Genomic DNA, 23,525 nt, shown 5'->3' with positions numbered 1-23,525 from the left:
TTTAAAGACAGAGTTATGGTAGGTGCTCTTCTTTTATTGATGGAAATCCAGTCTTTTGGGACAGCTCAGTACACCTGCTAAACATTACAATACCCCTTTACATTTAGTTAGTTCTTACACTCTAGCATTACATTCAAAAGCATGTTAGACAGCTACAGCAGGTCACCAACAAAAAAGGAGAAGGACAAGGGAGGGACAGGGTGTCATCCCATCATCGGGTCCCCTATGAAAAATAACCCCTAAAAGTGCTCATTTATATCGGTTAACTTTAGTGAACCATATATGATTCATAAGTGCCAACTTAGATATGATCCAAATAAAGGTAAAAGGCTTTATGTCACATCTAACAACACAAATACAGTAACTAGCTCAAACACCTCTGAGGTGGACATCCAAAACTAACATTTCTCTATAGTCAGACAAAATATAAGTAGTATTGGATGTCCAGAAACAAAACTTTACCATTCACAAAAGTCAAGTATAATATCGAATGTAACATTGTTTTGAGGAGATTAGGAGTGCAACAACTACAGAAACACTTAAATACAGTGATAGCTGGCTTTAAGAGAGGACACTTCATACAGACAGCACTACGGAAGGACCTGTTTGGGTGGAGTGGTGGAGCCGAGGCTGCTCTGCGGGAGGAGCCCTTTGATTTAGGATGCCACGTTTGTTCGTTATATCGGCAGAGGAGTGTGATCAGTAAACTGTTACAGTGCTCAAGGTGCTCTGTTGAGATCAGCCTGCTCCACCTGCCAACTCCACCTAAACAGGAGCCAGTATGCGCATGCACAGAGACCAGGGTGCATTCACTCTCAGACTGGTTCACCTTTAATAATAATATAAGTGTTTGAGTGAATAAATACAGCAGTTTCTGGTCGTGGTGTATTAATCTGAGGCCCTGCAGACTGGTTTGATTGAGAGAATCGATGTGAAAGGAATGGAGACATAAAGTGGAATTGTACGAATCAAGCCTCCACTCCCACCCAAAAAACAGCTCTTTGGCCATGAAGGCTATACTCGATTTATTTTCTAATTGCTTTGCATTATTAAATGCCTAAATGATTAATTGTTCAGGGGTTGAGTCTGTGAGCCCGGGTGTTGGATACGAAGGGCTGTGAGCTGGAGTGGCGTGGAGAGCTATGAAAGATAGATGAAGGTGGAGGGAGAAAGCAGAGCAGCCCTGTTGGCTGATCAGGCCACCGGAACCACGCGCATGGTGTTGGTGAAACCGGAGCCTGGGCGCCAGCCGGTCAAGACGATGACAACATCTCCCACTTTGAAGAAGCCTCTGGCCTTGCCTGGAAATTAAAAAAAGAAATTAATTGGATTTTTCCTAGTGGACCCTCCAAAATGGTAGGGAATTTAACTTTATTATACTGAATGTGGCATACTAGTAGATACTTACCAACATCCATGGCAAAGTTGACGCGCATGTCGACGTCCTCTGCCCACACATCGTGGGCGGCATTGGTGTAGAGGACGGGGAAGATGCCGCGGTACAGGTGAGCTTGGCGAGCCGTCTGGGCGTTACGGGTCACGGCGAGGATGGGGGCACGGGGCCTGTACCTGGAGATCAGGTGGGCGGACCTGCACACACAAAAACACACGGTTTACCTCACCTCATTTTGATTGTTTTACCTTACACTATTGCATCAGTATGAGTAAATAATTATGATATAAAGGGAGGGAAACAGCTGAGCAAGTTCAATGCTAAAAAGGTCTTTACTCTTGTTTTTAAAAGTTAGTAAGAGGCTCAGTTACCATGGCAGTATGTTGTTGTTTACATAATGAGTATAGATTATTCAGATATACATTCAAAAGCAGAATTTGGATATAAATATCGTATAAAACCGTACGCTGAATAACACATGTAGGTACTGTATAAGCCATTAACCTGAATACTTTCTTTGTAAATTAACTCCATGCAGACGGATGCTTGGAGGAAGCAATTCAGCATTCACCCCACATACAGCAGGTGTTGTCAGATATTTGGGCCGATTTAAACTGCAGCGGAACTGCTGTATGCTAGGTGTTTGCTGAGCTCAACAAATTCCATAACCACAAAGATATTGAGTTTGTCCTTCCAAAACAGGTGCAACACAACTAACAGGATAGTCAGGAAAGCTGAGCAGAGTAAAACCGCCACGCGGTCCTGAGAGGTCTAATCAGTCAAAATAAGTGACACTTCTGGGTTTGAAGAGGCTTAAGGTCACCGTCAGTGGCCCAATCAAAATGTATACTCTCACACACAACCAGTGAGGACTCAGGGCTGAAGAAAATTACACAACACACAATGTATGTCACAGTGGAGGACAACAGCTGGCAAGAACAAGTTTACATGTATGTTACTGAATATAGTAGCACAGCATATACAACTAATGGTTTCCAATAATCTTTCCTATTCGACAAGAGTTCATATGAAGCTCTATAGTAGCACTCAACTTGATTAAATCTCATGTGATATTTAATAAAGTATGTGAAGGATGGACATTGGGATTGGGCTACTGGCAACCCCCACTCTTGCAATCTGTTGCTATCTCTGTTGCTATCTCCACCCACCCTCTGTAGCAGCACACTTCAGACACACGCATACACACAAAATCAAAGGTGAGGGGACGTGTAAGAGCTCATTAAGTGTTGGAGGGAGAATCAGGAGCTGTGTTGGCGACACCTTACCTTCAGGACCAGGATCATTTCACCTCTCCCTGTGTCTTTTCTTACCTCCCAGTCTTGGTGAGAACAATTATGGCACTAGCGCAGCATTTGAAGGCTGACTCGACGGCACCGACAGCTACAGCCTCGGAGGGGTCTCTGGTCAGTTGGGAGTGTCTCCTCAGCTCGTCAAACAGCTGTCTGTGGAAGGTGGCCGCCTCGGCCTCTCGTGCTATCTGAGCTCAGAGGGACCACGAGGGAGGGTGGGGTGGGGGGAATTAATCTCAATCACCCACGCTACCACTACTGCACGTCACACCACTGGGAGTGACCGGCAAACGTGTAGCTAGACTCCTGGTTAAACAAGGTTAGTTGTTGGTTTAATGGTGGGCTAATTGGTGCTTTAAACACTGAATCAAATTTAAAGAGGCCAAAAGACATCAAACTTTTGGGTTAATGTGTACATTTCTGCCTTTTTACTGCAGGGCTTTAAAAAGTGTTTAAATTTGTCCACATGGGTAACAATCAACCATGAGTCTACTTGAGGCGTTTGCCAGACTCTCCCAGTTACTTCCTCAGTCAGTCCCTGTCTGGCCCTACACTACCTCTCTCAGACTCATCAAATACCAATATTATTGTCCTCTTCAACCTGCTAGGACCAGATAACCTGCCTACCTTCCAGAGCCAGTGAGCACAATCATCGCAGAGGCTAAGCTCTTAAAAGAGGCCTCAACAGCGCCGATCGCAATAGCTTCAGCGGGGTCTTTGCAGTATGGCGTGGAACGACGCAGGTCCTCAAACACCTGCCGGTGGAACATGGCTGCCTCGGCTTCACGAGCAATCTGGCACAAGTGAGGGCAAGATGCATCAAGCAAAGGCATTCCCACACCAGGCACACACAGATGTCAAATGAGGAAATGGGTGGTAAAAAGGAGAAAGGACAAGGGAAACAGGGAAGGACAATGTTAGAGACACACAAGTACAAAAGTAAACAAAATAGAGGACAGGAGGGGCAGTGAATAGAAGAGTTTGGTGTGCAGTTAGTGGGGGGAAAGCATCAACATTAAAACATATCCAAGAGGCAAAACTATTTACATGGGGTATTAGAATAAAAAAAAACAGTACCCACTCTAATCTGGAGTTAAGGCAACTTTACTGTTGGAATAACCTTTTAAATAAGCACCATTTACCCTTAAGATTAAAACAAGTGATGAAAATTCAAAATGACAGAGCCGAGCTTAGAAAAAAAAAAAAATTACAAAATAAATGAAATATAAATAAAACTATTGAAAATAAAATCTAAGTCAACTGGGATTTGAAAAAGAGAGATGGGAGTTAAAATGCCACGCTGCACATAAATGTGAAGAAATGGTTAAAAACAGAAAAATATTAGAAAGATTGAAGTAAATGACAAGAAGTCAGTGGCGGATAACAAAAGTGACTTAGAAGCAGAGATGTTACAAGAAAACAAGTCTTCTTAATAAAAGTACGGCTTTAAGGTCAGTGGAAGTTGTCATTTATTTTGGATTGTGAAGAACCACATGCAACTTCAGCATAAGGGCAGCAAGCTCAAAGGCACAGAACGGCAGTACTGCTGAGTCACTCCTGCATCTGCATAGCAGTGCAAAAACCGTGTGTAGCAGAGAACAGTGAAGGTTAGCCAAGAAAGGCCTCAACCAAAGACAGGCAAGACAGCATTAAGTGCATTATCCATCCATGCAATTGATACCAATTGTGATTTTCATGTAAGAATTCAGACCTAATTATTAACTATATTGGGTCTAAGTCTTCCAAATTTATTTTTACATGTGTCTGTCCCTGACTGAAACAACAAAAACACAAATGTAGGTAGTATAGATACAAATTCCTCAATAAATGCACTATTTGAAGCCCTTATGTGCAGATTTTTCTTCTTTTTTTCTTTCACTCAAAGCTCTGTTCCTGCTCTCTCTTCACCAGACTTATTGATATTTAAGAATGTGACTCATATGTGCACTGTAAATCCTTGTTGACAACAATTGGGTGGATCGGTTTGGGGATACCATGGCAAATTAAGACACGGTGAAGAAGAGCAGCACAGTGAATTTGTTATCATACCATTATCTTTAACTGATCCAATTTTTTAATGATGATTCATCATTCATTGATTAATCATTAGCATAACTAAAAGGCAGTTAACGTCTAAACAGGAAATACGTGAATGGAAAAATTAATAAAGGAGAGGAATTTCCAGTTGGCTTAACAATCCTGCTGACGCCTTCTTTAGCAACTGTTAAGCCAAGTGGAAAAAGAGAGATGCTGCGAAGTCATTGGTGTGTTCAGAAGAACACTAAAAATAGGAAACGAGAAAGAGCAGTCTCCCAGCCTTAGAACATGCTTATGTTAGAAATGACAAATCATGCAAGATCCCATAAACAATTTCTCCAATCCGTACTTATTAAGGTTATAACTCTTTATGTTTTGAATAAATTCTTCTAATATTTATATTGAAATGCAGTAACTCACCATGTGCTGTGTGCGTACTGCCTCCAGAGGGTAATCTCCCTTGGCGGTCTCTCCGCTCAGCATGATGCAGTCGGCACCGTCCAACACGGCGTTGGCTACGTCGCTGCCCTCAGCGCGGGTGGGTCTGGGTTTCTTGATCATGCTCTCCAACATCTGAAAGGTGTTTGTGTGAGGTGTTAGAAGGTAACATGCACTGATCTCAAAACGGCAGCCTTTTGAGTGGTACGAACAAAATGAATGCTAACAATATGTTTTACGAAGATTAAACTGAGACTGCCCTCCTGCAGATGTTGACACATATAAGATGCCCAGAGCAGCCAGTCTTTAATAAATAAACCTCCGCTCCTGGAGGTAATATAGCTGAAACAAAATACAGTACTTCCTTAGCTTTTATCTAACCTGAGTGGCACATGTGATGGGCTTGCCAGCTCTGTTGCAGCGACCGATCATCATCTTCTGGGCTAGGAAGACCTTTTCTGTGGGGATCTCAATTCCCAGGTCGCCACGGGCAACCATGATGCCATCGCTGGCCTCCATGATCTCATCAAATCTGCACAGGAGAAGGAAAATTACAAAAAAAAAACAATTTAAATCACAAAGTAAATTCTCATAGGATGTTAAAAGTTTCAAGGTCATGTGAAAGGGGTGGGTTCATAAAACACAACTTACCAAAGAATAAATAAAGTATGATAAACAAACTATAATCACCGCTCTGGACCCCTAACATAAAAAAAGATGAAAACATTTTATCCACAGTCCAAACACACACACACACACACACACCTGCGTACACCCTCGTGGTTCTCGAGCTTGCTGATGATCTTAATTTCTTTGCCTTTCTCTCCCAGCACTGCTCTGACGGCGTGTACGTCTGCTGCTTTGCGGATGAAGGAGGCAAACACCATGTCGACTCCGTGATCCACACCGAACTGCAGGTCCTTGATGTCCTTGTCTGAAACAGCAGGCAGGTCCACAGCAGCACCGGGGAGGTTCACTCCCTTTTTGCTGCCCAGGGTGCCACCGTTCTCAATCTCGCACATGAGGAAATCAGAACCTGGAGACAATAAATGAATGGGCTGAGGCCTTTTATTGGGTATTAATACATATCAGGGTTTTCTAAACATTCTAATGGATCACAAGAGATCTTATTTATGTCCTCCACTCACCAATCTCCTTGACCTGCAGGGATACGAGTCCGTCGTCAATGTAGATCTTGCTGCCAATTTCCACCACATTGGTGATGTTCTTGTAGTCGAGCCAGAGGGTATTCTCGCTGCAGTTCTCTTGATAACTATCGTCCAAGGTTAGCTTGATCATGTTGCCCTTCTTCAGCTCCACCTCAGCTTCGCCGCTCTGTCAAATCATTAACAGACATCATTTCACTTTCTGTTTTGTTTGTTTTCATGCAAAATGTTCTTGATTGACAACATAAAGCCTTTTTAAAGACTACTAGGCGATGCTAAACTCACTCCCGCGATGAGGCCAGTCCTGATCTCTGGGCCCTTTGTGTCCAGGGCGATGCCGACAGGCCTGTATTGGATACTGCCGGGCTCGAAGCTCTCGCATGCCTCACGGATATTCTTGATGGTCTGTGAATGATACTACAGAAAGGAAGAGAAGTACAACACGTTGAAATACCTCAGGAGAAAACACTAAGCAAGATACTGACCTGCACAGTTATTGATTCTGATCACACCTGTGACCTCTAACCTATCTTTCTAACCCATCTTCTGATCGTATCGCACACATTGGAATGAAAAGAAAACCCAATTTGGCAGAGGCACTGATATTTGATTTGATATGTAAGATATAGGTTTTATTCAGCAGAGATAAAAATTAGGCCAGGGCAACTGAAAGATAAGGTGTGTCTGACAACTCATCCAGTCATAAACATGAGTCATACCGGCAGAATCACTACGGGGTCATACAGTTCTTCACACCACCCTAACTGACATGTTAACTGTCACTGAGGAATGTGGGTGCACCGAGAACAATAGCAAAGAGCCTTTAAGATAAAATGCCTTGCAAATTAAGCGCCAGTAAATAATGTAATTAAATAATGTAATTAAATGAGACCTAAGAGATTACATATCATACATCATCACTTAAACTAGCATTATGCAGCAAAATTGATTCCCTGAAGCCGGCCCCCACCACACCCCTTAAAGACTCCTGGGAGCACGATCTGGGGACTGACATATCTGACAGTCAGTGGAGTGACATTATTGGTCTGGTGCATTCCTCCTCCTCCTATATGTGCCTGATGCAGTGTACGATGCTCCATAAAGCCCATTATACCAACGCTAAATTGGCAAAAATATACCCTGACAGAAGCGACGCCTGTAATAGATGTAAGTATTCCCCTGCTGACCATTTTTTGGTCACTTTTGGTTCAAGGTATTTAAAACATTGAGCACTTTGCCTACAACATAAATATAGAGCCCAACACCATGGCTGCTTTATTTGGCCTCCCCTCATCTCAGAATTTGCCCACTACGATGCAACACGTCATTGCTTTTATAACCCTCTTAGCCAGATGATACATCCTTCTTAAATGGAAACATGCCTCCCCTCCAACACATAAGGGAGAGAGGGATCTTCACTACTTCTTTCCAACAGCCCTCTTTATTTCCTTTTTTTTTAAAAAGCTAAATCCATTTTTTGATTTCATAGAATTTTTTTCTCTTTTATTATTTTCTTTTCTTTTCTATTTATTTACTTTTTTAAATTATTTGATTTTATTACTATTATTATTATTATTATTTTTATTGATTTAGTTATATTTTATTTCATGTCACGGACACTGAGTTACAGTATGTTCTACTTTTGATAAGATGACCTTTGCCATGTCTGCAAAAAAATCAATACAATTTTTTTGTGGAAAAAAAGTAGCATTATACCGATAAATAAGGTCATCTCAGGTGTCCTTGAGGATTGCAATGTCATTTGCCTCACAAGTGTATTATGAGTATGTCAGCTGAGGAAGTGCAGTGTTTCTCAGGAAGAAATTCCTCAGTGACGTTGGTGCCGAACAATAGACACAATAAATCCTATCACAATTAGAAATGTAAACAGACTGGCGTAAAATCATTACACACGTGGTCTGATATTGTTCACACCATCAACAGAATCTTGTGGCCGACCTTGACCCTAAAATGCTTCGGAAGAGAGCGTCAGAGAAATTAAGTACTGTCACATTACTGTTGCAGCCATCTTGGCCCACTCATGCAGACTAATGACCATGTAGCACAGTGTTTGTGGCTTTGAAGACAGCTCTGTGCTGCACAAGGCTTAAACAGCCCACCTGGGTAGCCAGAGCTTTCAGTAATAACTTAAGTGGCAGGTAATCACATTGGCTGCCTTTCGTACTAGAAACACATTGAGCTAACACTACACTCACTGCACTGTGACTAAAAGAAAACCTGGATGGTCTCACCACCAACTGCAAAATAAAAAAAACTAATCCAAGATAAACTCTTAAACAAGTTGCCAAAACACTTACAACCTACTCAATTAAGATTAAGTATGCCATAGTCAGGCAGTGAGGCTACGGAGTTTGAAATGCAATCTTTTGAGAAGTTCGCCTCAGAAAGTTGAAATGACGTCAAGCTAAAAATAAATCTATGGATGATGTGCCGGCTGCTGTTAATCTCTAGTGTGCTGCAGCATGTTAATGAGACAGACAGTGTGATGTTTTATGATCAATGTTGCACACTGAATTTAGAGCAGGTGACTTTATATATGTATGTGCACTCTATAGGTCAGGGTCCATACATTAGTAATTCCTTTTCTACACAATGTAAAGTAAAACTCCAGTTGAAGCCCAGCTAGATCTCATTTTGTCTGGTTTCAATACTGGTTTTATGAAATGTGACTTTCTGGTACTACTGGTACTTCTAATGTACTTTCCACTTCCCATTTTAGTTTATAGAGGACTGACCTTGCTGTTGGTTTGTGTACACACACACAATTACAGAGTCTAGGTGTGCTTGCCTGCTGAGGAGATAAAGAGCAGGGCACGGCAGGAAGCTATAGATGACATATTTATAGTACCCCGGGTCAACAAAGCTCTGATTTCTGTAGCTGTTCTCCGAATCTAGTCTAACCGTCGATCTTGTTGAAACAACTAGACCCACACAAACCATAGATACTTTTCACTTTACTTTTTTTTATTCTTAAACAGTTAAATATTTGTGAATGAATCCATTTTTATTTATCTACACTAGGGACCTTTCCCTATCAGGCCCCCTTCCTCTGGAATAACCTCCCTATGGACATAAGGCAGTCTGATTCTGTTGGGGCCTTTAAATCTAAGCTCAAACCTCATCTTTTTGCCTCAACTTTCAATTAGTTACTTATTCTTTTATTATCTGGCTGGCAGGTTGGTCTCAGTTTCAATGTATTACCTACGCCTAGTAGTCCTTTCGACGAGAATAATAGTAACTTTAAACCACTGCTTCTCAATAACCCTCTGTTGTTTGTGTCCCACAAGCACTGCTGTGTGCCTCTCTCTGTTTCTCCCCGTCTCTCTCTCTCTCTCCCTTTTCTTTTACTCTCTTCACTCTCTTTCAGTTCAGGCTTCTCTGTGCTGGACCTTTCTGTGCCTCTCCTGGCTGTCGGTGCCTCATTCCACATTTCTGTCCTCACAGAGATTCAGCCTTTCCTCTTGTCTCTCTCAATTACAATTCAATATGCTTTATGGCATACAAGGATAATATTGTCTCTCGCTTTTGTATGTTTGTCTCCTATCTGTGTGAATGATATGCTTGAGATTGCTTCTTGTGTTTTTGTAGCCTGTCCGCTTTTTAGATTACATGGTGGAGCGGAGGTCGTAAAAGCTAAAAAAAGAATTCTATGAGCATCATGTAGATTAAGAGCAGACTCTTAATCTACAAGGTCATCATATAGAAAATTGTCATAATGACAACCAATTAAATTGGAACAATAGAATAGTTGAATGAATTCAAAAAGCCCCGCTCATCACATGTGGATAATCTGTTGATAAACATGATGACCATCTAGACGGGATTCTCTAAATTCTTTGCCAGGAGGGCAAAGTCAGGTTGTCAGTGAGACTCTCTGCTCACCTGGACTGTCTGCCTGATTCCACTAGAAGCTGGTGGCAGTCAGCCAGTCTCTCTCTCTCCCCTGGCTTCCACCTCTTGGGTTTGTTTGATTAGGTTGTTGAAGCTGCTTGGGGTTGAGGCATAAAAGCAACTCACCTGACCATGCTTTCTTAAGTTTGCCTGATCAATGAACTCATTCATAGATCTGACTTTTTCATTAGACAAGACAAGCAATTAAAGTGACATTATATAACTTATCAGGCTTTTCAGATGAGAACTTGTACTAACAGATAACAAGATTCATTAGCCAATTATCTTGTTTGTTTGTTTTTAGGATCAAATAGGTATAGTCAAGAGGAAGACGTTTTACTTGTGAAACCTGTTGGATTTGACTTTTGCTGGGTGCTTTCAGATGATATCTGCAGCTGATATAAGCTACATGTACATCATGCCACTGTCCTCCTTTACAGAGTATGTGCCCTTGTGTGACACAAAGACTTAATCAGGCTGCATCACTTTGAATTGAACTTGGTTAGCTAGCCCAGACTCTAATCTTAAGTAAGTTAGCAGCAATACTATTTTTTCCATTCATGCTGGCTGGCCTTAGTCTTGCTCAATGTGCCAAGCTGATTGTAGTTCATAATGAACTACGTGGTTTTTCACTGTAAGCACTGTTGACCCTATACTTTCACCATAGTTATTCTATGCAAAGAGTTACCAACACTGCTTGAAAAAAAGAAAAAGACTTCCACAAAGATCAACATACCAACCATTCTGTGATAAAGCACAGCGCCATGTTTGGTGTAAATTATCAGCATTGTTTAAACGTGACTTTTAACAATGTGACTGGTTAGCTGTACCTGACCCAACTCATTTACACAGTTTGTGCAAAGACCCACCTCGTGTGTGCCATGGGAAAAGTTCAAGCGAGCAATGTTCATTCCAGACTTGATCATCTCCTTCAGTATATCCACAGAACGGGAGGCTGGCCCTGCAGACAGTTATTGAAAGGAAAGCATGAGACACAGCGTAGCTTTTAAAATGTCACATTTATCTATTTAACCGTCACCGTGCAGCCCTAGTAGCAACCGTTTATCTCAGCAGCTAAAATGTTGACAAACCAATGGTGCAGATGATGCCAGTGTTGCGTGCGGTGGTGGGCTCGGAGTCGATGTCCAGCAGGCACATGTGTTCCAGGAAGGTGTCGGCCATTGCAGCGTTGAGCTGCTGTGTCTGGATGAAGGCAGAACCCATGTCTGGAGACTTTGACTGAGGCATGGCAATCCCTTGTGTAACTGTAGAAGTCCTGCAGAAAGAAATAGGAGAAAACAAGTTAATAAGAGGACACAGCAATGGCAACTGGCAGCTTTCTTTGCTTTACCACACTTGGTCCAGGATTCCTGAACTCTTTTCAAAAGTTATCCGTCACACTCTCACTGAATCTCACGCTCTCGGAATCTCACACTGTGGTTGTATTTGTGTATAACTCAATGGACTGAGAGATCTAGGGTGAAGGCTTTATTTCCCACTGTGGTCACACTGGCCAGCAAGCAATGGCACTGTGTCCGCCCTGCTGAGTGTCCTTAGCAACATACTGTACCTAATCCTGCTGTGTAGCTAAGCTTGTGATAGTGAAATCAAAGGAAAGGAGGATGTCCCAGTGGGAGTCAATTCTTCATGATTGCTGATGCAGTGCAGGGACTGATAATGGTTGTTTTTCACTTCCAGCACATCTATTTTCGACTAACCTCAGCCACCAAGACGAAGGACAATAAAGACTAAGATTAGGGTTATGAAATGTCACCACTGCAATTCTTTTCAAATAAAAGAGGATTCGTGATTTACGTTGCACAAGACTGTCTTTTCTTGAGTTACTAGTTTCCTTTCAGGTTGCACAACCAACAGCTTATTCAGTGAATAAATGAATGCTTATGACAACTGAGAGAAAAACAAACACTCCCACCGTTTCAGTAAGCTTCCAATTGTTTACAATTTGACCACAGATAAATGAAAGCTGAAATGTCTGCAATGCTCAGTAACATGTTAAGACTTGTACCTCTGCAATGCTGCCATACTCCACACAGAGTAGAGTAGTATAGTTTATGCAGCTGCAACGCCATATTGTACATTCTGTTCCCACCCACTTCTCCCTGAGTCACCCATGGCAACGACACCATCACGAGGCACATCTACCGGGCTGGAACTGCCAAGCTTTCATCACTACTTTCTAACCAGAAAAGGGTGAAACATACTGTACACTGCACATGGTAGCACAGAAGGGATGTTATGTGAAATCCTGTGCACTTGGAAATGGCTTAATACTGTCATGGACGCACGGATGTGTGCTTTGCCTGAGATACTTCCTTTTTTTTCCCATCGACCCTGTATGAACACATTAACATCAAGGCATGTTTCGACAAACAGCCAACAAGGTAGGTGTATTTGAGCAAGGTGTAGCATGGCTACGCTATAAATATGAGGAATGTTGCTTATACTATGGCTCTAGTTGTTGTAGTTACATGACTACAGCCCAGCTGACTAAGGCTGAAATGTTTGGTTGAGCAGTCAATCTGGTGATATGATAGGAAGTAGAAATGTGTTAGATTTAAGTACTAAGTCCTCATGAAGTGGTCAGAAATTGGCTGAATTTTAATTCTCTACAGAAACTGGGATCTAAAACAAGCAGGTATACAGCATTACCAAAGGTCATTTAATGACTTAAGGTGAAAACCTTGCTGAACAAAATGTTGCTTCAATAATAAATACTTCAGTGTGCTGACTACCTATATTTTTCCACTGCAATAAACTGATGATGCATCTGTACCCAAGTGGGGTTAGATGTGCACACTGTCCACCTTTTGTACTTTTCACAATTGATATTCCCCATCAATTCAATACAACGTGAGGAAACTGTGCATAATACTGTATATGATCATACATTTTGAACTTATAGGGCACTTTTCCAAACAAGGATAGAAACTGTTTTACAAAAAAAAACATTTTTCTCAATCACTTTTAAAATATAATGACTCCCTACAAGGTCCAAACTCAGGCCACAATCCAAACCACCCAGTGAAGAGATTAAGTTTCCTCTGTTTGAATAATACATCAAAGTGCTCTTCAACAAAGAACACTCTCACTGGTTGCTTCTTTGGCAGAGCAACAGGATAACAAACTGATATGTCTTTAAGGGGAAAACCCTCTCATCCTTTTCTGATCACGTCTACACAGACTCAAGGTCTGTCCTGAATTACTGAAATAAAGAACAATTTGTAACATATACAAAGGATGGCACATTTTCAATGGCTGCAAGTTTGGGTGGTGCAACTGCAACTAAAGACATGTTCATGGTGCACTCGATAGTAACACACTAGTGGTCTGACCTCCTCTTACTCATCACATCCTTATAACAAATGCACCATGGTGGGGGATTCCAGGCAGAGCCACTATACCAACTGGCTCCTTCAACTGGAGCGGCTGGCTGATTATGTAACAGGCAATGGGGCAGACCAGTGATGTACGTGAGCACAGTCACATCCCACTACTGCAACACACAGATCCATGAAAAGGCTGGGGGCAGACATCCGAGTGGGCTGAACCACTGTGAAAGACTGCAGAGGGGGGAAAAGAGTCTGAAATAGTGGCAGTCACTGTAGAGTGCTGTGTTTAAAAAAATAATTTCCTGGTTTATTCATTCATCATTTATACATTTAAGAGGATTTTCTTTTTTTTTAAGAAATAGAATTTAATAAAGAAAATGTATGCTACATTGGCATTTCTTCACAAAATGTTCATATAAATAGCACAATACCAGAGGTGGACCATTCCCAGATCTAGCACACTGCTGATGGGGGAAAAAACCTGATGACAATATTCAATTAATTGTTTATCCATTACAAAAATCAGATTGCGTTTTGGGTTATAGTAACTTATGAAGAACATTTGACTAACAATTTCATTTCAAGAATAACAATAGACAATGATTTATCTAGAGATGCTGATGGAGGCCAATATATTTCTAAACTAGTCTGCAATTGGAGCATGGCCAATATAGATATCACAACTTCACAGTTTAATGTAATACTACAGACAACGCAACACTGACAGTTGCAATTGCAAAACTGAAAGGGGATGCACATTTGTCTGTGTGGGAAAGGTTGAGACCAAGTTTTAGGCAGATCATTGTACAAGCCATTTTACTACTTGACCACATACGTGGAATACAAATCAGATGCATGAAAAAAAATAGCTATGGCCAACAGTAGTAATAGTAATAAATCAAAATCTTATTCCTAATACAACAGAACATGGCTGGCTTCAAATGCCATTGCAACAGAACAGTGACAACTGTGTAAACGTGTTTTTAAAGCAACCTGGCTAGCCTAACCTGGACAAATTTGCATTACTGTCATGGGGTCAAATTTCATTAGAGAACAAGTCATAGTCTGTATCTTAGTCACTTTAATGAAATTTCCTCCTCAGGCAATTCAAGTTGAATACTGCCTGTATCCTCAGCTGAGGTGCTATTTTCGGAGCTATCAGAGGAAATATGACTGGCAAAATAAACATGTGCTTCAGATAACTTTTGAAAATCCGGTAATAGTGACTATCCTTCACCAAGTGCAGTAACGTCTTGGGTTTGCAGCTTACCAACTACTGGTTGCTATGGAAAGACAAAATTACATAATTGAAAGAATGGCTGGCTGACTGACAGACATGGATAGTGTGTCTGACCACAGGACAGCCGCCCCAAGCCAACAGCAGCCATAGTAACCCTGACACAGATGCAGGGCTAACTTTAGAGCTGGCTGCTAATAATCCCCTCCAATCCCGTCCCAACACTTCTACCTTTGAGACATTTGATACTCTTTTGTTATAACATGCTCTCAGTCACTATCTTCCCCTATCTTTCTAAACAATTCCCCTATCACTTATCTGTGAAACATGCCTGTGCAATCTGCAGCCTAGTTGCATTGCTGTCAGGGTGGCATGACATTTACTATTGATGTGACATAACACTGGGCTAATCCAAGTTGGCCCACGGAGACAGTAGACGGTTTATATCAGTCACACTCACTCAACTAGGGCACCACTTGCAGATTGCACTACATACCCCCAGTAGATCTTCCTGTTCCTCCTGGGGACAAACAGGCACGTTGCAACCAATGACCTCCACAACAACCCCACTGTGTTGGAGCTTCCGATGCCAATGCGCGAACCACTCCCTGCTGCAGCAGTCCAAGCAGAACTGACCGCCGCAGCGCACGTGCGTACACACGACGCATTCAGGTGCTCAAGAGTAAATCCCTTCAACGAGGATAAAGCAGGATATGGAGAGTGCCTGCTGTGACCGGGCAATCGCCATGAACGCACACAGTAGATGTACATGCGACTTCTACCACGACACACCAAAGCCGTGTCACACCAATGTTCCTACCAACCTAGGTCAAAACCCCAGGCTGGAGCCTTGGCTAATAATAACGCACAGCATGCAGAGTATGTCTGTATGTAGAAATCTAATACTCAGAATGTACGATGGTATTTACACCATGTACAGCCTGTGAACTAGGTCTGTAAACTCCAAAACAAACCTTAGATGGACTACTTCATGGGTTTAACTTCATGAATGGTACAGAATGCTGTGCATATTCAAAGCATTTCAAATACACATGCTAAATCATCTGGCTACATTTTTAACCCAAGCACCTTATATGAAATTAAGTGCAACGTGTTTCGTCAGTGCTGTCAAGTGTGTCTGCAGTAGCAAAGGGATACCCGTAATTGGCAGTCTACATCAGTCAGCAAACATGCGGCTATGGTGGGGAGGGACTGCATGGGAGCAGCGCCAGCTGCAAAAGGCCGTGTCTGCTGCACTGGACCACCAGCTCAGCTGCAACTGAACTACCTTACCACAACAGCAGGTCAAGGACATTTCCATCCAAAACAGAAAACAACAGTTTTGCCATCCACTAACTGCAGTAGCTGGTGGACTCCACAATTCTTAGTCATCCTTGCAAATGGCCAGTTACCTGCCAAAGTGCTTCTTAAAAGTAGAAAAATATAAATCAGCCAGAGCTAAAATTACAATTTGACAGTGTATACTTATTACATGTTGTTGTTTTTTTTCACCAGCAGTTCATGTCTGTGGATGAATAAGTTCCAGAGTCTGGACTTCTAGATGAAGTTTATAGACTCACGAGAGCAATGAAATCTGTTAAGTAACAGTGATTTTGCGGAAATATATTTATGACAACTGAGAATTAAGCCCACATGGGGCAAATATTAAAAGGTCAAAACTGATATTTAAGCGATAGGCAGACACTGAGCACTTCCCTTCGTCGAGCTCATCACTTAAACAGAATTCATCGTGACTTGACATAATAACCTGACTGGGTCTCCTGGGAAAAAGACTCCATTTTGTAACAGGGGACAGGAAGGACATAGCAATGACAGTGTCTCCAGAATGTTCTCCAGAACAATTATTCCTCACAACATAACACCACACAAGTGGACTACATTGAAAGGCTCTTTGCATATCCTACTGTACACCAATGTTATCATAGATGTAGGATATGACATTATAATTTCAAAATGCACTTTTAGACAAAGCTCTGCCTTATTTTTGTCAAATCATCTTCTGTCTGCTGTTTTGGGAACAGGCTGGAAAACAACTTAGTATTCACATACCAAGGATGACAAAGCTATCAGACAGAGAGCTAAAAGCCAAAACTTTGGCCCTGGACTGCTTTTTCATTCAGTTTTTTATATCCATATGTACCGTATACTGTGTATACTGCACTATTTTAAGTATTTTTTTCTAGTATTAGTATCATTATTTTTAACTTTCAAGATGTTTAAAATGTTCCTGTATAGTGTTGTTAATTGTACTTCTCTACGAGCCTCTACAATTGCCCCTCGGGGACAAATAAAGTTATATGAATTGAATGGAATTGAAAACTACTTACAACCAGGACAGAGAGGGTTAGACCTGCATTTCCACCCCATCATGTATCAAGTGACAACAAGGCCTGTTATGTGTGGCACCACTGCAGCAAGCTACTGCAGTGAAGCTGCTAAGCCAAATACAGATTTACTACATTACCATAGGGTAGTTATTTCCTATTTTGTGTTTCTGAGGAAAATATGACAGGAAGTATTGATGTATTAAAAAAGGAAGGAAATGATGAATTTATCTACTGACACATAATAACTTTAATGCAAGTAGTTTTAGCTCTGGTGCATTTTGTTATAATATAACTGTTACAGAATATAGATTTAGATGGACTACCTCATGGGTTTAAGTCAATAAAAGGTACAGAATGCTGTTCATATTCAAAGCATTTCAAATACACATGCTACATCATCTGACTACATTGTTTAACCCAAGCACCTTATATCAAATACAACGTGTACAACGTGTTTTGTCAGTGCAGTCAAGTGTGTCTGCAGTGGCAAAGGGATACCCATAATTGGTAGTATGATGAATTCATCTACTGACACATAATAACTTTAATGCACATAGTTTTAGCTCTGGTGCATTAATTGTATTTTGTTATAATATAACTGTTACATAAATCAATAAATACCCTGCAGACGATGATGCGCTAATAAAAAGATCACGTTCTCATCCTGCGTCACATTTTCCTGGTCTGGAGACGTCACAGAGAGACTGACCAATGGGAGGCCGAGAAGACAAGCTCCGCCACACCCACAGCAGGAGGCAACAGGAAGCGATTCTCCAACACCACACACGCATCATATTTAATATCATCATTTTACATAATATTAACCGTGTTTAGCGATGAAACAAGACTACAACGTGTTAGAAAAGATAGTTACAGAAATACCTACTTAGTGCACGGATGAATTATCTCAGTTTATCCATGTATTAGATGCATTTTAAAATCACAAGGTTGTCTAACAAATACAAAAAACAGTTTAGCAGGACTAAAAATCTAAGATTATCACACACATCCAGGGTGTATTGGCATTAAAAAAAACATGATTTCTATAAAGTGAAAGAGTGGAAACAACGCCACAAAGACACATGCATGCTCTGACTTACCAGCTCGCAGGATGTAGCTACAGATATTATAATAAAAGACAATTATGTGACAGCGCAAGTGTCCCCACGAGGTCACTTCATATGATAGGTTGAAAGCCCGTGTTGAGGATACTAACCTTTTCTAGCTGGACAGCCTGCTTGGTCTTGTTGTAATTGCCGTTACACTGAACTGAAGCCTGCTTCAAGGTGATCTCTCCCTCTAGTCCCTCTCACTCAGCAGTGGAACTACTTTCTAGGGATGCTGAGTCATATCCATCCGAGAGAATAAAGATAAATGACAAAATAATACACCGTTTTAACACGTGTGTACCTACCTACCTACCGCACTCACTGCAGTCTACGCAAACATGTATTTTTATTTTAGCATTACTCTTTTTGGAAATATAAGGAAATGGTAAAAAATGGTATTAAACTAGAAACGACGCGGAATGATACGCAGATACGCGGAGGAAGTGCTTCGGTAAAGTTAGGGAGCCAATGAATGCATCAGAAGAGCATGTGACTGGAGATGATGGCGTGCTGCTGTAGTTTCCTGAAAAACGCAGTGGTTTAGTTCCTATATTCACTGTCTTTCCTATGTCCATTTTCAGAGATTCAAATGAGTAATTATTCATATATGTTTTTGGATCCATTATTATCCTAAGGATGTGCAGATCATCGGCTGCAGAAATGGTTCATGGGAATTAAGCATCATTAAACGTGGTGCAATAATACGGTAACTGTATAGTAAGATACCCAACATATTGTTCACTCCCTTCTGTTTATTTTCTTAAAAACTGATGCAATAATTAGACCCAAATATACTGTACTGGTTATTGCACCGATAGCATCAGTAGACGTGGTTGAGTGATGAACTTAAGGACCCTCGTGGTGCTATAGATGCTACTGTGCAGTGTTTGATGCAACACCTCCATCTGGTGATGAAAAATAATAATGTCTTTTCAATGTAGGTTTAGGGACTTCATATTAACCCTCCTGTTGTCTTCCGGTCAAATTTGACCATTTTTCAAACTTCATTATGTCATAAATATGGATGTCTTTCACATAATTGCCCCAAAATAACATGGATGGTTCCCTTATATGGTCTTTGCAAAAAAAAAAAAGACCACTACTTTTGTTGCATTATGGGTAATTTTATTCAAAATTATAGCACCTGTGGTGGTGCAATGTGTTTATATTTTAATATTTATTTTATTCCGACTAAACTTTGACATATACCAATCCAATTTTGAGTAAAGTCCAAATTGTTCATAATTTCTGCATTTTTTTCCTAAAAAAATGTGGTTTAATTTCATTTAAATTAGGTTTATTGACCATGAATTCACCCAAAAAAGTGTAAAACTTGTGGTAATGAGTTGGAATGAACTTGGCCAAAAAGGTGTAATACAGAATTGGGTGATAATTTATAATGTATGCTTTAAAAACAGTCAAACCAGACTGGGTCAATTTTGACCCGGGAAAACAAAAGTTGCATGGTCAACGGGACGACAACAGGAGGGTTAAGTGGGCCTATAATAAAAAAACGTGTTTTTTCATAAATAGTAGTTCTTACATCATTTACTTTATATACACTTTTTCCACACAGCCAATATTGCTATATTAATACCATACCATTACACAACATTTGGACAGTCGACAAGGCCACACCACTCCAGCTTAAAAGGATGCCAGTGTAGTTTATCATGTAGTTAATCATGTTGAAAAAAAAGTATAGCAATGTACTGTGTACATCCAACAATGTGTTTATGTAATTTGAAAATCAAATAGGTGAGGTCTAATTGTTATTATTTGGTATTGAAAAAAGTGAATAGGCTAGTATTGGTAGGCTATAATACTAGTGGTAGATTTATATGCATTTTGTGTAATGGTGTATTAATACAGCAATATTGGTTGTGTAAAAAAAGTGTATGATGTAAGAACTATACCTGCATATATACAGTATATAATAATGTATTTTCAATGTAGGTTTAGGGACTTCATATTAAGTGGGCCTTTTCATAAATAGTAGGTATAGTTTTTACATCATTTACTAAACACTTTTTTTTTTACACAACCAATATTTCTGTATTAATACACCATTACACAAAATGCAAATAAATCTACCACTAGTATTATAGCCTACCAATACTAGCCTATTCACTTTTTTCAATACCAAATAATAACAATTAGACCAATTTGATTTTCACATTACATAAAAACTTTGTTGGAGGTACACAGTACATTGCTATACTTTTTTTTCTCGACATGATTAACTACATGATAACATACACTGGCATCCTTTTAAGCTGGAGTTGTGTGGACTTTTCGACTGTCCAAATTGCCAACCACTCAGCATGTATCAAAATTGAAATGACCCTACATACAAGACAGATATAAGTGAGAATGATGTCTTGTTTTATTTTATTTCCACATGACTAAATGTTTCTGTCCTCACATTTCAGGTGTCGGAGCTATAACATCAACAACATCATGCCGCTCGTCTTTCTAAAGAGAAGGACTTTGCCCTGAGCAAGATGGCCCTTTGGATGAAGACCTGCAAACAGCTGGAGCTGGAGAAGCAAGAGATGTCAAACAGCTCAGGTGTGGAAACACATTTAAGCGTTTTTTTGCATTATTTTAAAAACTTGAAAGGCATAATAAATTAGAGAAAAATCCAGGTCTCCCCGTTGTAAACAACTTGGTTAACTTGGTTAATATGACTCGAATGCTCAGACCTGCATTGTTCTCTAAAAACAAGGAGATTAAATCTCTAGAAGGATTCATCTAAGTCATTTTGTTAACGTGAGCCACATTTGTGTATGTGTGTGTAATGCCGTCCCTTTGCTAATATATATATAACCTTTATTTAACTAGGAAGTCACATTGAGATTAAAACCTCTTTTACAAGTGAGACCTAGCCAAGACAGGGTCAAATAGCAGCATCCAACAAATAAAGACAACATTGAATCACAACAGCAACAATAGGTACGACAAAATACATTACATCATTAAACAGTGCATTAACAATGCAGCATGTTGGTCATGTGATTGCTATTTAATTGAAACAACTTCAGCTTGCAGTGACCAGCTAATCAGCTGTGGTATATTAATGGCTGACAGTAACCACAGATATAATGGTTGTTTGTCCAGTGCAGACTCTAGACAGCTATGCCACAAATGTGTTACCCAGGATGATTAACTCTGATGTTGTGTTAATCAGCTCTGCCAAGGAGATGGCAGACATAAACTAAATCCTTGACACAGACACAACTGCCTACTATATCTCGAACAGGTTCAAATTTTAACATTCAAACTTTGCAACAGAGCTTAGATAAAGCAATCAGGCAAAGACACTCATCACTTTTTACTTAACATACAGAAAACACTATTGCTGACCTTCTTTTTTTTTTTCTTGAGTCCTGTGGCCTATTGTAAGGTGCCCTCTTCATGGTCTCCTCCCACTGTGTCCCATTTTGCCCTCACCTGTTCACAGCTGTGTTAGCGCTGCTGCCTCCACTGCCCATGTTGCTGTCTCACTGGCTGCTGGCAGCCTCTGCCTGGATCCACTCCACTCCACTTTTCTGAGGCCAATGGACACACCTGTCCAGGTGGGCGGACTGATCTACCGTTCAGTCCCCCTGTGCACTGGCCAAGCCTCTGGCTGTCAGTCAGTATTAATGGCTGCTAACCCCTGGGCCACGAGGTACAGTAAGACACTGTGGGAATATGCTCAGATAAATCTCAGAGATGAGCGGATAGGACGTCCTAATGCTTTGGTGTGTCTTACTACTGCATGAGTACAGCAACTGCTACCTGGGAATAAATCAATTTAACTAAAAGGGGAAAACGATCAAACAAAAACAGTGAAATAAACACAACTCCAGTAGGGCACACATAGAAAACCTAAAATAGCTCAATTACATATTGATTACATTGATCATAATACCACAGAGAAAAACAGAAAGACACAATGGATGTGAAATTACACTATGTGCTGAAATGGAACAAAGAAATTGTCCTGCTAAAAAGTAAACTGAAACATTTAAAGGGAGAACACCACCTAAATTACTAATTCCAACATGTTATTTCCATGCCCTAGTAAAGTTCAATCACTGTTTGTGAATATGATTTACTTTCTCTCAAAACCAGAAACCAGAGAAGTAAAACTCAAACTTGCCATGTCATAGGGTATGAAGTCTGGAGCTGCTCCATAGACGATGAATGGGAGGCTGATTTTGTGGACCCACATAATGTTTGTTTTCTTTTCTATACCCAAATGAGCTTTATTGTAGTGTAGTGTTGTCAGTTGTGAAACAGAAAATGTACCCATATACTCAGATCATCGTGCTCTCAGTATCCTCTATAACATCTCTCCCCATGCATAGTCAATGGAGCAGTTCCAGACTCTATACCCTATGACATCACAAGTTTGAGTTTTAGCACTATAGTTTTTGGATTTGGGAGAAAGTTGTTCATGTTTACTAATATTGTTTTGGACTGTCTTAGACCATAGGAATAACATGTTTGAATTTTGAAAATGGGCGTAGTTCCCCTTTAAGTTGCAATCAGCATTTTCACCTCCTTCCAGAAATAATAAGCGATGGACAGTTGCACTATAGGTGGAAGATGGGGGATTGTTCTGGGGCTACTACTACAGTTAACTCTTTATTAACCTGGAACACCTATTCATATAAAAGAAGTACCAGGCAGTATAACCGTGGTTGACGAAACAACTATGGCATGATGTCAAACTACCGATTCCCCATATTTATGTTGTGCCACCAGGGCCAGTGTCCTTTATCTTGCCTTATTGTGTGCCAAATAAATGTTTGGAGAGATGTTAGTTTTCTCTTCCTCTCCTGACTACAGCCACACACTGATGAGATACTTGGCCTAACACCTTGAGATAATGAGGGTAAAGACTGATTATCTCAAAAGCCTGATGGCCATTGTCTCTCACGTGCACACAATGACACAGTGTATCATAGATACAGAATATATGATATATTTTTGTAATGTTATATTGATTTTTTGAAAGTGTTACTGAAATATAATCACTATTGCAATTTGAATATTAGATCAATTAAGCCTATGCCTTTCTGCATCTATACAGCATGCAGTGCAGCTGAAGTGTAAAGCACAAATGTAGCATTAAGCATATTTATGCTTCCTTTCTTTATTTTCTTTAAATACATTTAGACAAGACATGAAAGCTCTTGAATATCAACCAGAAGCTGCCTTCAAAGCTTGATTGC

At 40.5% G+C, this 23,525-nt stretch overlaps 1 protein-coding gene and 1 long non-coding RNA gene across 7 annotated transcripts; both read right to left on the bottom strand.

Annotated features, from left to right (window-relative positions):
* Positions 1 to 13: 13 nt before the first annotated feature.
* Positions 14 to 21,809, bottom strand: pkma (pyruvate kinase M1/2a). Of its 6 annotated transcripts, none has more exons than XM_074610749.1 (11): positions 21,754 to 21,809; positions 11,348 to 11,532; positions 11,126 to 11,217; positions 6,630 to 6,761; positions 6,327 to 6,513; positions 5,944 to 6,214; positions 5,560 to 5,710; positions 5,161 to 5,313; positions 3,331 to 3,497; positions 1,409 to 1,590; positions 14 to 1,301 (listed from the first exon to the last, which is right to left on the bottom strand). In XM_074610749.1, the coding sequence occupies exons 1-11, from the start codon at positions 21,792 to 21,794 to the stop codon at positions 1,195 to 1,197; spliced, it is 1,668 nt and encodes a 555-aa protein (XP_074466850.1). In that variant the 5' UTR covers positions 21,795 to 21,809; the 3' UTR covers positions 14 to 1,194. The 6 variants fall into 6 exon arrangements, with proteins under 6 accessions (XP_074466850.1, XP_074466858.1, XP_074466868.1 ...); XM_074610757.1 differs by lacking the exon at positions 3,331 to 3,497 and adding an exon at positions 2,725 to 2,891; XM_074610767.1 differs by lacking the exon at positions 21,754 to 21,809 and adding an exon at positions 18,408 to 18,547.
* Positions 17,834 to 18,391, bottom strand: LOC141752684 (uncharacterized). Its single transcript, XR_012590289.1, has 3 exons — positions 18,292 to 18,391; positions 18,078 to 18,143; positions 17,834 to 17,962 (listed from the first exon to the last, which is right to left on the bottom strand). It is a non-coding gene; the product is annotated as an uncharacterized LOC141752684 (long non-coding RNA).
* Positions 21,810 to 23,525: the final 1,716 nt, after the last annotated feature.

The sequence above is a fragment of the Sebastes fasciatus genome, chromosome 2 (assembly GCF_043250625.1).
Source record: "Sebastes fasciatus isolate fSebFas1 chromosome 2, fSebFas1.pri, whole genome shotgun sequence".
Taxonomy (NCBI): Eukaryota; Metazoa; Chordata; class Actinopteri; order Perciformes; family Sebastidae; genus Sebastes; species Sebastes fasciatus.
Note: the sequence above shows the minus strand (reverse complement) of the source record. Positions and strands in the feature narration are given on the sequence as shown.

Excerpts from the sequence above, each read along its gene's own strand:
- pkma (XM_074610749.1), bottom strand. The coding sequence starts at position 21,794 with ATGGGCAGTGGAGGCAGCAGCGCTAACACAGCTGTGAACAG. Across the intron at positions 6,762-11,125 it reads TTTCCCATGGCACACACGAG|TATCATTCACAGACCATCAA; the intron begins GTGGGTCTTTGC and ends TCCTTTCTGTAG. Across the intron at positions 1,591-3,330 it reads GTGCTCACTGGCTCTGGAAG|GTCCGCCCACCTGATCTCCA; the intron begins GTAGGCAGGTTA and ends TTGTGTGTGCAG.